Genomic DNA, 13,185 nt, shown 5'->3' with positions numbered 1-13,185 from the left:
TACCAACAACATAGGTAGAAATGTGAGAAACAGAACTCACTCACAAATCAATCAGCCTGAGACAAAGCCTTGGAAACAAGAACAATTTATTACAGTCTTGCAAGTACTGGACGCTTCTACAATCAAGCAGAAATGCGCACCAAAACAGAGACTGTTAGCTTTCTTATTCAGTTTACAAGTTGCGGATCACGCCTCCCTTTTTCCATCCTAAGCCGATTACCTCACTTGTCAGTTATTTTCTTATCTGGCCATCCTGCTGTCCTTGTCTGCATTGTTTGTTCCTCGTTTGTTACAGTTTGTTCTTTTATCCAGTTTCTCTTATCATACTATAAACTTTATTGTGAAATGCCCCTGTTGCTTCTTTTTGTGGTCAACTACAACACTTTAAAGTTATTCCCTAGCTTAAAACTATTTTCTTTAAAAGACCCTCTATATTCATTAAAGTCTTAGCCTTAAGTATGCTACATGGTACAAGAATTCCTCGACCGTTTGTATAATGTTCCCCTTCCCTTCCCCCCACTACACCCCCTCACCCATCTGCAAAAACATTTCTAATCTCCCACAGAAAGAGGGATAGGGATGTAAGGCAGGATTTCAGGGAGCTAGAGTGGAAGCTGAGGGCTAGAACAAACAGAGTGGTTATCTCTAGTTTGTTACCCATGCCACGTGATAGCAATGCAAGGAATAGGGAGAGATATCAGCTGAACACCTGGCTGCAAGGATGGTGCAGGAGGGAGGGTTTCAGGTTTTTGGATAATTGGGGCTCATTCTGGGGAAGGTGGGACTTGTACAAACAGGACAGTCTTCACTTGAACCAGAGGGGTACTAATATCCTGGGTGGGAAATTTGCTGGTGCTATTCGGGTTGGTTTAAACTAGCTCAGCAAGGGGATGGGAACCGGGGGGTGTAGCTGCAATGCACAGGAGGATGAGAGTAGGAAGGACAGGGACAGGATTTCAGGGTCACAGGAATGTGCTGGCAGACAGCGAACTGGTTTGAAGTGTGTCTACTTCAACGCCAGAGTATTCGCAATAAGTTGGTGAGCTTGCAGCATGGATAGGTACCCAGGATTTGGATGTTGTGGCCATTTCGGAGACATGGAGAGAGCAGGGTGAGGAATGGATGTTGCAGGTTCCAGGGTTTTGATCTCTCATTAAGAACAGCCAAAGCGGTAAAAGAGGGAGAGGCGTGGCCTTGTTAGTCAAGGATAGTATAACGGTGGCTGACAGAACTTTTGATGAGAACTCGTCTACTCCAGTAATGTGGGCTGAGGTTAGAAACAGGAGAGGAGAGGTCACACTGCTTGGAGTTTTTTTTACAGGCCTCTGCAGAGTTCCAGGGAGATGGAAGAGAGGATTTGCAAAATTATTCTGGGTAGGAGTGAAAGGAACAGGGTGGTCATTATGGGGGACTTTAACTTCGCCAACATTGACTGGAAATGCTTTCACTCTAGATTCTGGATCAGTGGTGCTGGAAGAGCACAGCAATTCAGGCAGCATCTCTGTGAATTGCTGTGCTCTTCCAGCACCACTGATCCAGAATCTGGTTTCCAGCATCTGCAGTCATTGTTTTTACCTCATGCTTTCACTCTAGTATGTCGTATGGATCAGTTTGGGCCGACAAGGGGGGACGTCACTCTGGATCTGGTGCTTGGTAATGAACCAGGCCAGATGTTTGATTGAGTAGAAGGTGAGCACTTTGGAGAGAGTGACCATAATTCAGTTAGGTTTCATTTAGCGATGTAAAGGGATAGGAACATGCCACAGGTCAAGAGTTATTGATGGGGCAAGGGCAATTATAATGCAATTATGCAAAACTTAGGATGCATAGAATAGGGTAGCAAAATGCAGGGGATGGGAACAATTGAAATGTGGAGCTGGTTTAAGGAACAGATATTGTGTGCCCTTGATAGGTATGTCCCTGTCAGGCAGGAAGTGATAAGGTAAGGGAACCGTGGTTTACAACAGAAATTGCATTTCTTGTTACAAAGAAGAAGGAGGCTTCCGTGTTGATGAGGCAAGATGGTTCAGATGAGGTGATGGAGAGTTACAGATCAGCTAGGAAGGATTTAAAGAGAGAGTTAAGAGCAAAGAGAGGACATGAGCAGTCTTTAACACATAAAGGAGAACCCTAAAGCTTTCTATAGGTATGTGAGGAATAAAAGGATGATTAGGGTAGGAATAGGGCCAGTCAAAGATAGAAGTGGGAAGTTGAGTGTGGGCCCTGTGGAGATTGGAGAGGTGTTAATGAATATCTCTCATCTGTCTTCACTCAGGAAAAGGAGAATATTGTAGAGGAGAAGAATGAGGTACGAGATATTAGACTCGAAAGGATCGAGGTTAGTTGCACACAGGTGTTATCAATTCTAGAAGGAGTGAAAGGAGACAAGTGCCCTGAGCCCGATGGGATTTATCCGAGGTTTCTCTGGGAAGCGAGGGAGGAGATAGCAGAGCCTTTGGTTTTGATATTTGAGTTGTTATTGTCTACAGGCTTAGTATCAGAGTGGAGGATTGCTAATGTTGTGCCCTTGTTCAAGAAGGGCAGCAGAGATGACCCAGGTAATTATAGACCACTGAGCCTTACTTCTGTTGAAGGAAAGCTTTTGGAAAGGAATATTAGAGATAGGATTTATAATCATCTTGCAAGCAACAAGTTGATTTCAGATAGTCAACATGGTTTCATCAAGACAGATCGTGTCTCACAAACCTCATTGCATTTTTTGAGGTGACCAGTATGGAAATGAGGGTAGGGCAGTTGACGTGGTGTACATGGACCTCAGTAAAGCCTGTGATAAGGTTCCACATGGCAGGCTGTTGGAGAAATAGCAGAGGCATGGGTTGTTGTGGTTGTGTTCGCCGAGCTGGGAATTTGTGTTGCAAACGTTTTGTCCCCTCTCTAGGTGACATCCTCAGTGCTTGGGAGCCTCCTGTGAAGCGCTTCTGTGATGTTTCCTCCAGCATTTATCGTGATGGTGTCACCGAGACAGGGGACGAAACGTCTGCAACACAAATTCCCAGCTCGGCGAACACAACCACAACAACGAGCACCGAGCTACAAATCTTCTCCCAAACTTTGAAGACAGGTGGGATTGAGGGTGATTTAGCAGTTTGGATTAGAAACTAGCTTTCTCAAAGAAGGCAGCGAGTGATGATTTATGGAAAATATTCAGCTTGGTGTCCGGTTACTCGTGGTGTGCCACAAGGATCTGTTTTGGGACCACTGCGGTTTGTCATTTTTATAAATGACTTAGATGCAGGCATAGGTGGATGGATTCGCAGAATTGGACTGAGAGGTGGCAAATGGAGTTAATGCAGCTAAATGTGAGGTGATTCACTTTGGGAAGAATATCAGGAAGGCAGTGATCTTGGAGTCCATGTACATAGATCCCTGAAAGTTGCCACCCAGGTAGATAGTGCTGTGAAGAAGGCATACGGTGTGTTAGGTTTCATTCGTAGAGGGATTGAGTTCCGGAACCGCAACATCATGCTGCAACTATACAAAACACTGGTGCAGTCACATTTGGAATATTGTGTATAGTTCTGGCCCCCATATTTCAGGAAGGATGTGGGAAGCATTGGAAAAGGTGCAGAGGAGATTTATCAGGTTGTTGCCTAGTCTGGAGGGAGGGTCTTATGAGGAAAGGCTGAGAGACTTGGGTACGTTCTCATTGGAAAGAAGAAGGCTAAGGGGGGATTTGAAAGAGACATCTTGGATGATCAGAGGATTAGATAGGGTAGACAGTGAAAGAATTTTTCCTAGGATGGTGAAGTCAGCTTGTATGAGGGGGCATAACTACAAATTGAGGGGTGATAGATTTAAGACAGGTGTCAGAGGCAAGTTCTTTATGCAGAGAGTGGTAAGGGCGTGGAATGCCCTACCTGCTAAGGTAGTCAACTCAGCCACATTAGGGAGATTTAAACAATCCTTAGATAAGCGCATGGATGATTTTGGGATAATGTCAGGGAATGAGCCGAGAATACTTCACAGGTCGGCGCAACATCGAGGGCCAAAGGGCCTGTTCTGCGCTGTATTGTTCTATGTTCTTTGTTCTATGTTCTAAACTTAGTGCAGGAGGCTGAAAGAAATGAGCAGCTTTTAAACAAAAACCTCTTGGAGCTCAAAGCTTTCAATGAGAGTCTGAGCCCGGTGGTAAGTTCAGGTAACCTTTATTGCAACCAAACTTTGTTACAGCTTCAGATCCCCCCAGCAAAAAGGCAGAGAAAAAGCAGTTGCTTTTTGAGTACCTCAAGGTGAAAGCGCACACACGACACCTCCCCTGTCCCACCCCTCTCACTGTCTTTACTATTGGCCAGCACCAAGTTGTCCCTTTGTAATTGGATCATTGGTAAAGCCCTAACCCGGAGGAAGTATTGCCTCACTCAGCAATTTCAACCCATACCCTGTCTCCAAGTAAGTTTCTCCCCGCTCATTTGCCAGGAAGGGGCAGTGTAGAGTCAACCAGACTGCTGTGGGTCTGGAGTCACGAGTAGGCCAGACCGGGTAAAGGATGCAGCTGGAACGACTGAGTGAATCCTTTCCCACAATGGCGGTTCCCTTCCCTAACAAGGGAGAGAGTGAATTAGATGGGGGCTTTCTCCCCCGCACCACCCCCTCCCTGAAACGGTCTCATCGTTAGATTCCGAACTCCACATTTCTGACCGAATACCAATTCTGCCATCTGTCGTGGCGGGATTCGAACCCGGGAGTCCCCGGAACCGGGTTGATCGTCCAATCGATAATGGCACTCGGCCGTCACTCCTTCAATCCCCCTGCAATGGCACGTGAACTCGCTGGTGTTTCTGCAGGTTGGAGGAGTAAGTGAAGCCCTTCCCGCACTGAGAGCAAGTGAACGGCCTCTCTCCGGTGTGGATCCGCTGGTGCCTCAGCAGGGTGGAGACCTGGGTAAAGGCCTTCCTGCACTCTGGGCAGCTGAAGGGCCTCTCCCCCGTGTGGACCCGCCGGTGGGTCAGCAGGTGGGAGGAAGACCTGAAGCCCTTCCTGCACTGAGAGCAGGTGAATGGCCTCTCCCCCGGGTGGACCCGCTGGTGGGTCAGCAGGGTGGAGGAATTCCTGAAGGCCTTCCCGCACTCGGGGCAGCTGAAGGGCCTCTCCCCCGTGTGGACCCGCTGGTGCCTCAGCAGGGTGGAGACCTGGGTAAAGGCCTTCCCGCACTCTGGGCAGCTAAAGGGCCTCTCCCCTGTTTGGACCCGCTGGTGGGTCTGGAGGTTGAAGGAGCAGGTGAAGCCCTTCCTGCACTGAGAGCAGGTGAACGGCCTCTCTCCCATGTGGATACGCTGGTGGGTCATCAGGGAGGAGACGTGGGTAAAGGCCTTCTCGCACTGAGAGCAGCTGAAGGGTCTCTCCCCTGTGTGGATCCGCTGGTGGCTCTGCAGGGTGGAGGAGCAGGTGAAGCCCTTCCCGCACCGAGAGCAGGTGAACGGCCTCTCCCCCGTGTGGACCCGCTGGTGCCTCAACAGGGCGCAGGAATTGCTGAAGGCCTTCCCGCACTTGGGGCAGCTGAAGGGCCTCTCCCCCGTGTGGATACGCTGGTGGCTCTGCAGGGTGGAGGAGCAGGTGAAGGCCTTCCCGCACTTGGGGCAGCTGAAGGGCCTCTCCCCCGTGTGGATACGCTGGTGGCTCCGCAGATTGGAGGAGCAGGTGAAGCCCTTCCCACACTGAGAGCAGGTGAACGGCATCTCCCCTGTGTGGACATGCCGGTGACTCCGCAGGGTGGAGGAATCGCTGAAGGCCTTCCCGCATTCAGGGCAACTGAAGGGCCTTTCCCCCGTATGGACACGCTGGTGCCTCAGCAGGTTGGAGACCTGGGTAAAGGCCTTCCCGCATTCAGGGTAATTGAAGGGCCTCTCTCCCGTGTGGACATGCTGGTGGATCAGCAGGGTGGAGGAATTGCTGAAGGCCTTCCCGCACTCGGGGCAGCTGAAAGGCCTTTCCTCCCTGTGGACCCGCTTGTGCCTCAGCAGGGTGGAGGCCTGGGTAAAGGCCTTCCCGCACTCTGGGCAGCTGAAGGGCCTCTCCCCTGTGTGGACCCGCTGGTGGGCCAATAGGTGGGAGGAATGTCTGAAGGCCTTCCCGCAGTTGGTGCAGGGGAATGGCCTCTCCCCGGTGTGACTGCGCTGATGAGTCTCCAGGGCAGACAGGACACGGAAGCCTTTCCCACAGTCGCCACACTTCCACGGTTCCTCTACAGGGCGGGATTCCTCAGGTTTCTCCATGGCCACAGCTTCAGCTGCACACAAACACGTGTAGAGCCCCTCCGTGCCATGAAATCCCCTTTCCAGGCCGTATAACTGTTTCAGGCTCCACACACAGTGCGCTGCAACAGTGGGGGCTCTCGTCCAGTCCCATTCATGCTGAAAACGTCCTCAAACAGGAACCAAAAAGCGTTGATCCCTCTCACAGAAATCATAGTCAAAAATCGTTGCGGTCCCGATGGATTGTGTAACTGTCAGACATTGACATCAAAGTGAAGACTGAAGACGCTGGAGAGTCAGTCAAAAAATGTGGCGCTAGAAAAGCACAGCAGGTCAGGCAGTATCCGAGGAACAGGAGAGTCAATGTTTCGGGCATGAGCCCTTCATCTGTTGATTTTGAAACTTCAATCTTCAGATTTTCAAATACTCTGCAAAAAGAGATTACAAAAGTCATCACTATCAGTGCAGGGTAGAAATTCAGAACAAGCAATTCTACTTTCTGTGGAATATTCTTTTGTTGTTCCACAAAATTGAAAGCACCATCCCACTCTCTCTCCCCCTCTGTTCTCACTCAGCTCTAACTAATTCCCCTTAAGGTGCTGATTCAGGATCTTACAGGGGCAGAAAAAGCAAAAACATCAAGACTGACATCTCTCTGAATTTTGGATACCTCCACCTGAAAGTTAATATCTTTCACAACACTGGGATCCTGCTGAGAGTGAGCAGGTCTGATTTTGTGAAGCAAAAAAAAGGTGACAATTCAGGGTGAACCTGCAATGCAGCTTCTTGAGGAAGGACCAGACACAAAATGGTTAATGACCCCGAGAAGGTGAGAGCAAAATGAGACATCAAGGCATTAACACCAATACACTTCAGTCAAACTCTTCTGCTCCCAGTCAGGGCAAATCATGCTCTGAAAGTCCAGACTTCATAACCACACTTCTGCTTTCACTGAAGACAATTAGAGTCACACAGCACGGAAACAGACCCTTTGGCCCAACCTGCCCAGATATCCTAAATTAATCTAGTCACGTTTGCCATCACTTGGCCTCTATCTGGGCCGGATGCTGACAGCTGGGACTAAATTGGGTTGACTATCTTGTCAGCAAGGACCAAAGGGTCTGTTTCTGTGCTGTACATGACTCCAGTTGCATTTGCCATCACTTGGCCCTGACCCATCTGAACCCTTAATATTCAGATGCCCATCCAGGAGCCTTTTAACTTGTCATCGTACCAGCACCCACCACTTCCTCTGGCAGCTCACGCCATCGTTCAAGCGACTCCACGTTGAAAGCGTCTGGTCTGGAGCACCAGATGACATCAGGATAATCTTAGATCATTCCAGATCGCATCGATACTCAGTCAGTGGCTTTCCCGATCAGGATGTTGTACGTGGTCAAACAGGTCAGTGGGTAGGCGATCCGCCACCTCTTAGTTCAAGTATCTCTACGAGAACTCCCTTGCTGGAGGGTCCCTTGGAGACACTTACCATAAGACCATAAGACATAGGAGTGGAAGTAAGGCCATTCGGCCCATCGAGTCCACTCCGCCATTCAATCATGGCTGATGCGCATTTCAGCTCCACTTACCAGCGTTCTCCCCGTAGCCCTTAATTCCTCTAGACAACAAGAATCTATCAATCTCGGCCTTCAACTGGACTTCATTGAGTTGTAGAAATGAGTTGAGTTGCTATAAATGTGTTTTGCTTATTGCTGATGTCTTTTCGAAGTGGATTGAAGCCTCCCCTCCTCCTAACGCTACTGCTGAGACTGTGGTGAAGATTTTGTTTAAGGAAATAATTCCCCACTTCAGTATACCTGCGTGCATTAGCTCGGACAATGGACCACACTTTGTAGGTAATATTAACGGAGAACTCTGTTCCCAGCTTTATATTTGTCAGCAACTGCATGGTGCTTATCATCCTCAGGCGGCTGGCATTGTTGAATGTTTTAACCAGACTCAAGACTAAACTTGTCAAATTAGTGGCAGAGTGTGGCCTCTCCTGGTTATGCTAATCCCTGTGGCCTTATTCCAATTGCGATCCATGTCTCCAGGCAAGACACGACTGTCTCCAGCTGAGAGTCTCTCTGGTCACCGCCTCCGTACCCCTTGGAACGATTCAACTCCCTTCTCAGTCCACTTCCACCACATGACTGAAGCAATGATTAGTTATGTTCTTGCTCTAACTAGTGTTATGCGTGCCTTTTACTCCCAGGAGCGTGCGGCCTACAGCGATGTACCCTCCCTTTCAGCCTCGTCACGGGTAGAGCCTGGTTCATTCGCGCTCGTCAAGAACTGGACTGGCAAAGGTCTCCAACCTCGTTGGGATGGCCCCTTCCAGGTTTTACTTCACACCCCTACCGTGGTCACAGTCACTGGGCGCTCAGCTTGGGTCCAACTGCACCATTGTAGATGGGTTTTGAATTTTGCTGTTGTTGTTCTAATGTTAATCTTATTACAGATACTTGAACTAAGAGGAGGGACATGTGGGGGATCGCTTATCTCCTCACCTTTCTGATCACGTATAACGTCCTGATGGGGAAAGCCACTAAGTATGGATGCGACCAGGAATGATCAGAGATTATCCACCACCGATGCTGAGGAGATGTCGTCCAGTGCACCGGACCAGACGCTTTTGACGTGTGGAACGTGATGAAGATTGATTATTGCAATAGACTCTTACATCAGAAAGACCAGATGGTCCATCTGGACAGTAGAAATCAGTGGGAGTTATCATGTCGTTACCATGTTTTTTTGATTTTACCTGCAGACACAAGCCTAGTGAGGATAAAAATGATCAACCCCGTTATTATGGTAAATATTTTAAGGACGCCGAGGTACACCATCCCATTTTGCAGGACGGGCCGACTCGAGAAAAGAGAAGCCTGATAGGGGAAACTCCTCAATCCACAAACAACTTATTTATACAGGCCCACAGAACGCTCTTCACCCCAGAGGCAGTAATATGTTACTCCTCTCTATCGGGAGATGACTTACTTGCCCCGTCCCCAGTCCCCGATTCCATTCTATTCGTCAGACTTCCGACTGCCGACCCTGCGAAGAGAAATATCACTTTCCAATACCTCGGGTCTGTGTATACAAACAGCTGGTGTAACACTGGCCGGGGTACAGCAGGCCTTATGTGGCACATGGACCTGGAACGGAACCCTTCCCTTGCGCATTTATAGGCCTTTTCTCTTTTCAGAACCTGACACTGTCACCAAGACCATGTACAATAGAGCTAAGGGAGAGCCCAATGGGAACAGCATTCTGAGGACCATTGTCTCCCATACAGTGCGAGTGCTCGAGTCACTTGGCCCATTTTTTACAGCGCTCAAGCAACTCCTCTTGCAAAACGTCGACCCTTTACTCCTGTAGACCTGACCTGACCAGACCCCCTGCTGTAACATTTCAGTAACCTATTTTGACAAACTCTCCCTAATATACACCAAACCAGACTATTATTTCTTCAGCTAAGATAAAGCTACCAATTTCCTGGTCCTGGATGGCAAAGATGTCCCTCATAAGGTCACTATCGGAGCCCTTGTTCCCACAACAGTACCTTGTCCTGGCCAGTGGACAAGTCGATGGAACCTCCATCTGAGGAGGATGCAGCGGTCGGTCTCAGCCAACCTTGCTCCAACTGGAAGGATCCCAAGGGACTGGGTGACAATACAGGACACCCGATAGGCTGGGGAATCCAGAGTACCCTGGGGTTGGAAGGATCGGCAGGGGTGACAAGTCAACAGAACCGCAACTCCCTCTTTGAAGGCCTGACCTTTCGAGGAAATAAGACTAAAGAGGCTCTGAAACCGAGTAAACTGGGATTATCAGACCTGTGTCTTTACTCTGTACAGAATTGGTATGCCTTAGACTATGTACTCCCCCAGGAGGGTGAGGTCTGCACCATTGTCCAAGATAAATGCACTATGGGCATTCCCAATCTCACTGGCAATATTACTAAGATACAAGCAGAGATCCAGGCATTCCTTGACAGAATGACTGAAGGGACTAGTTGGGGAAACTGCAGATCGGGCTCATGGTACAATTGGCTTATCAATTTAGCTATGTCTGTTTATCAGTATTGGTATTGTTAGGTGTTTATTTGCTAGGCTTATGAGGTCCCTTAGTGATATAGATTTGCCCCAGAAGATGCTCCTTTTGCGATCCGATGGCTCACCCACACGTGTCGAAGGCGATGATAAATATGACCAGATGAGCTGCGAAGATGGTGGTGCCGCTCTGCAGGATGTTGATGGCTGGACCACCTTGAAGGGCATTCGTTTGGACTAGCCTTCTCTTTCAGTGATCGCGGTGCAATTAAAGGGAGGAATAGGGTGTGGACATCTGGGTGAGAAAGTCTATAGCCTTAAAACTTGTCTTTAAACATTCAGACTAAAATGTAATGCTGAATTATTGAATACATTTACTGCACTAGAAAATAAACAGGCCGGAAGGCTCAGAAAGAGGAGAGAACTTAAAGATAGGGACACCTGGGCTCACCAAGTGATAACAGGATGCTGTGAGGCAATTAAGAACGTTTACCTCAGCATCAGTGAATCTGTGTGAACAGGACACCAAGTGATAACACTCACAGCCGTTCCCTTGTGAAGTTAATGATAGTCTGTTAGAAATGGGGTAAAGTGTTGTTTTTGCAGATATAGAAAAAGCATACAGAAAAGGGTACAGCAAGAGAACTATTAACCCTGCAGGTATTTAGGGAAGAGTATCTTTACTTTTCAGTGTATAATTGTGGTTAATTAAACACTAACTTTGGTGTGTAATTATTATCACAAAAAGTTATTTTTAAAAAAATCTCAGCAAAAAGCTGAGATAATCAAAATGCTTAAGGTACACAAAACGATACAAGTCAATGAAATGTCCGAGGATGGAATGTACCAGCAGAATTAATACAAAATGTTAAACCAGATCTTGATGTACTGTCGACAAAATAAATGTGTGTCAGCACTTAAAGAGGAAGGTTGCCAACCTGGGGAAGGGGCAAGTAATAAGGGTGGAGAGCAGCTGGGCAGTGGTCTGGTACAGTAAGAGAGATTGGGTAATTAGGAGTCTGGAGAGATGACCTCACTCAGCTCAAAGGGTATAACTGTACACTAACCTGAGTTCTAATTTGCCCATTTGCTTATGCAATTGAAGCCCTTACTTGCAAGTTCGCAATAAATTGTCTTGTTTCCAGTTTTGGTGGTCTCGTCTAAATTTTATTGAATCTTGTTTCTAACAGATTTGGGGGCTCGTTCTGGGATTCCAAGCTCCGGTCGCTCGGCATTCTTGGAGAAACGAAAAAGATGCACCTCGCTGATTTCGGGATCTCTAGTTTCCCCTTGTTGCCGCGGCGGCTTTGGGAGAGCGTGATCTGGACTGAGAGACCCTGGAAACAAGACGGGCAGACGTGGCAGGTTCGGTCGGGTGACTCTTCTGTGCACAAGACCCGGGTAAGAAAGGTCTTAAAAGATTTATCTGGGCGACCGGGGTAGGCAGCAGTAGTTGCTGCCAGTCGGATATATCCGGGGAACCGGAGTGCTGGTGACTGGAATAGGCGAACCTGGTCAGCCAGGGTGGATGGCCATTGGTACTGTTGCCAGGTGGATATATCCGGGTGGCCGGCAGCGGCAGTTGTTGCCAGTCAGATATATCTGGGTATCCAGGGAACCGGGGTTCTGGGCGACCGGGTTAGGCGAACCCAATCAACCAGGTTAGGTAGCAGTTGTTACCGTTGCCAGGTGGATATATCCGGGGAATTGCTGCGGAACAGGGTGCACAAACACGCGGCGGGAAGTTCAGTCGGTAAGCGACCGGGATAGTCAACGGTAGTGGTTGCCAGGTATTGCCGCGGGATAAGGGCGCGCGGATTCGACCAGGTAACTCTTGTGCACAGACCAAGGTAAGAAAAGGGATCTTTAAGTATTGCCTTGGTGGTCGGGGATGTACGAGAAGTACGGGACGTACGAGAAGTATGGGAAATTGGCAACTTTTAAAATAAAGTGTTTAATTGGCTAGATTAATCTGATGAGTAAGGTGTCTACCTGATTCGATCACCCAGCCTTCGACCGGTTGTTAAGAGGGAAAATCCCCCACGCGAAGGTTAGGACCCTGAAATGGGTGTGGAAGAAGGTGACCACCGGACCTCAGTAAGGTTAACTAAATTACATAAAGAAACGGCCGAGTATTAAAATGGGAAACAAGAATAGTTGTTTAAGTGTCGAAGGGGACATGAGAGGGACATCCGAGGACCACATTCCAATGGACAGTCCTTTACGACAAATGTTAAGAGATTGGAAGTACAATCCTGGACGCGAGGAAAGGATAAAAAAAAATGATAAAATGTCAATGAAAAACAGCCTTAAAGTCAAGAGGAATCAGATTATGCTTCGTGTCAGAAGGGCTAGTAGCTGAAGGGCTTCTGAGGGTGCACTTCGTAACTAACTTATGGCCAGACGTCCAGAAAAAATATTCAAAAGCTAGAGGAGTCGTTGCGGGAAACTCAAAAAGTGTCTGTGTGAGTGTGAGAGTGTGTGTGTGTGAGAGTGTGTGAGAGTGTGTGAGAGTGTGTGAGAGTGTGTGAGAGTGTGTGAGAGTGTGTGAGAGAGTGTGTGAGAGTGTGAGAGTGTGTGAGAGTGTGTGTGTGTGTGAGAGTGTGTGTGTGTGTGAGAGTGTGTGTGTGTGTGAGAGTGTGTGTGTGTGTGAGAGTGTGTGTGTGTGAGAGTGTGTGTGTGTGAGAGTGTGTGTGTGTGTGTGTGTGTGGTGTGGTGTGAGTGGGTGTGTGTGCGATGTGTGTGGTGGCTGTGTGTGTGGTGTGTTGTGTGTGTGTGTGTGTGTGAGTGTGTGTGAGTGTGGTGAGTGTGTGTGTGAGGTGAGTGTGAGTGTGTGTGAGTGTGTGAGTGTGTGAGTGTGAGTGTGTAGGTGTGAGTGAGTGTGTGAGTGTGTGAGTGTGGTGAGGTGTGTGAGTGTGTGT

At 48.4% G+C, this 13,185-nt stretch overlaps 2 protein-coding genes across 4 annotated transcripts in view; one reads left to right on the top strand and one right to left on the bottom strand.

The window, feature by feature from the left end:
* Nucleotides 1–13,185, top strand: part of LOC148144849 (sulfhydryl oxidase 1-like) — a 58,582-nt gene that overhangs the window by 35,097 nt on the left and 10,300 nt on the right. The window contains exon 3 of one of the 3 annotated variants that reach the window (XM_087975125.1): nucleotides 11,455–11,745. The exons of the other annotated variants lie outside the window; for them this stretch is intronic. The gene's annotated coding sequence lies outside the window, so the exon portion shown is untranslated. Of the gene's footprint in view, nucleotides 1–11,454; nucleotides 11,746–13,185 lie in introns of those variants that run through there. 3 annotated transcript variants of the gene reach the window in all.
* On the bottom strand, nucleotides 4,483–6,607 carry LOC148144850 (uncharacterized). Its single transcript, XM_087975072.1, has 2 exons — nucleotides 5,275–6,607; nucleotides 4,483–5,190 (listed from the first exon to the last, which is right to left on the bottom strand). The coding sequence occupies exons 1-2, from the start codon at nucleotides 6,231–6,233 to the stop codon at nucleotides 4,761–4,763; spliced, it is 1,389 nt and encodes a 462-aa protein (XP_087831198.1). The 5' UTR covers nucleotides 6,234–6,607; the 3' UTR covers nucleotides 4,483–4,760.

This window comes from Chiloscyllium plagiosum, unplaced genomic scaffold, assembly GCF_037043375.1.
Source record: "Chiloscyllium plagiosum isolate Xiang-an unplaced genomic scaffold, Cpla_swu_hap1 HiC_scaffold_27, whole genome shotgun sequence".
NCBI lineage: Eukaryota > Metazoa > Chordata > Chondrichthyes > Orectolobiformes > Hemiscylliidae > Chiloscyllium > Chiloscyllium plagiosum.
This window is presented reverse-complemented; position numbering and strand designations above follow the sequence as displayed.

What these genes read in the sequence shown, in the direction of transcription:
- LOC148144850 (XM_087975072.1), bottom strand. Translation starts at nt 6,233, where the DNA reads ATGGAGAAACCTGAGGAATCCCGCCCTGTAGAGGAACCGTGGAAGTGT. An exon ending in CGTATCCACATGGGAGAGAG is followed by an intron (nt 5,191 to 5,274) that starts GCCGTTCACCTG and finishes AACAGGGGAGAG; the next exon opens with GCCCTTTAGCTGCCCAGAGT.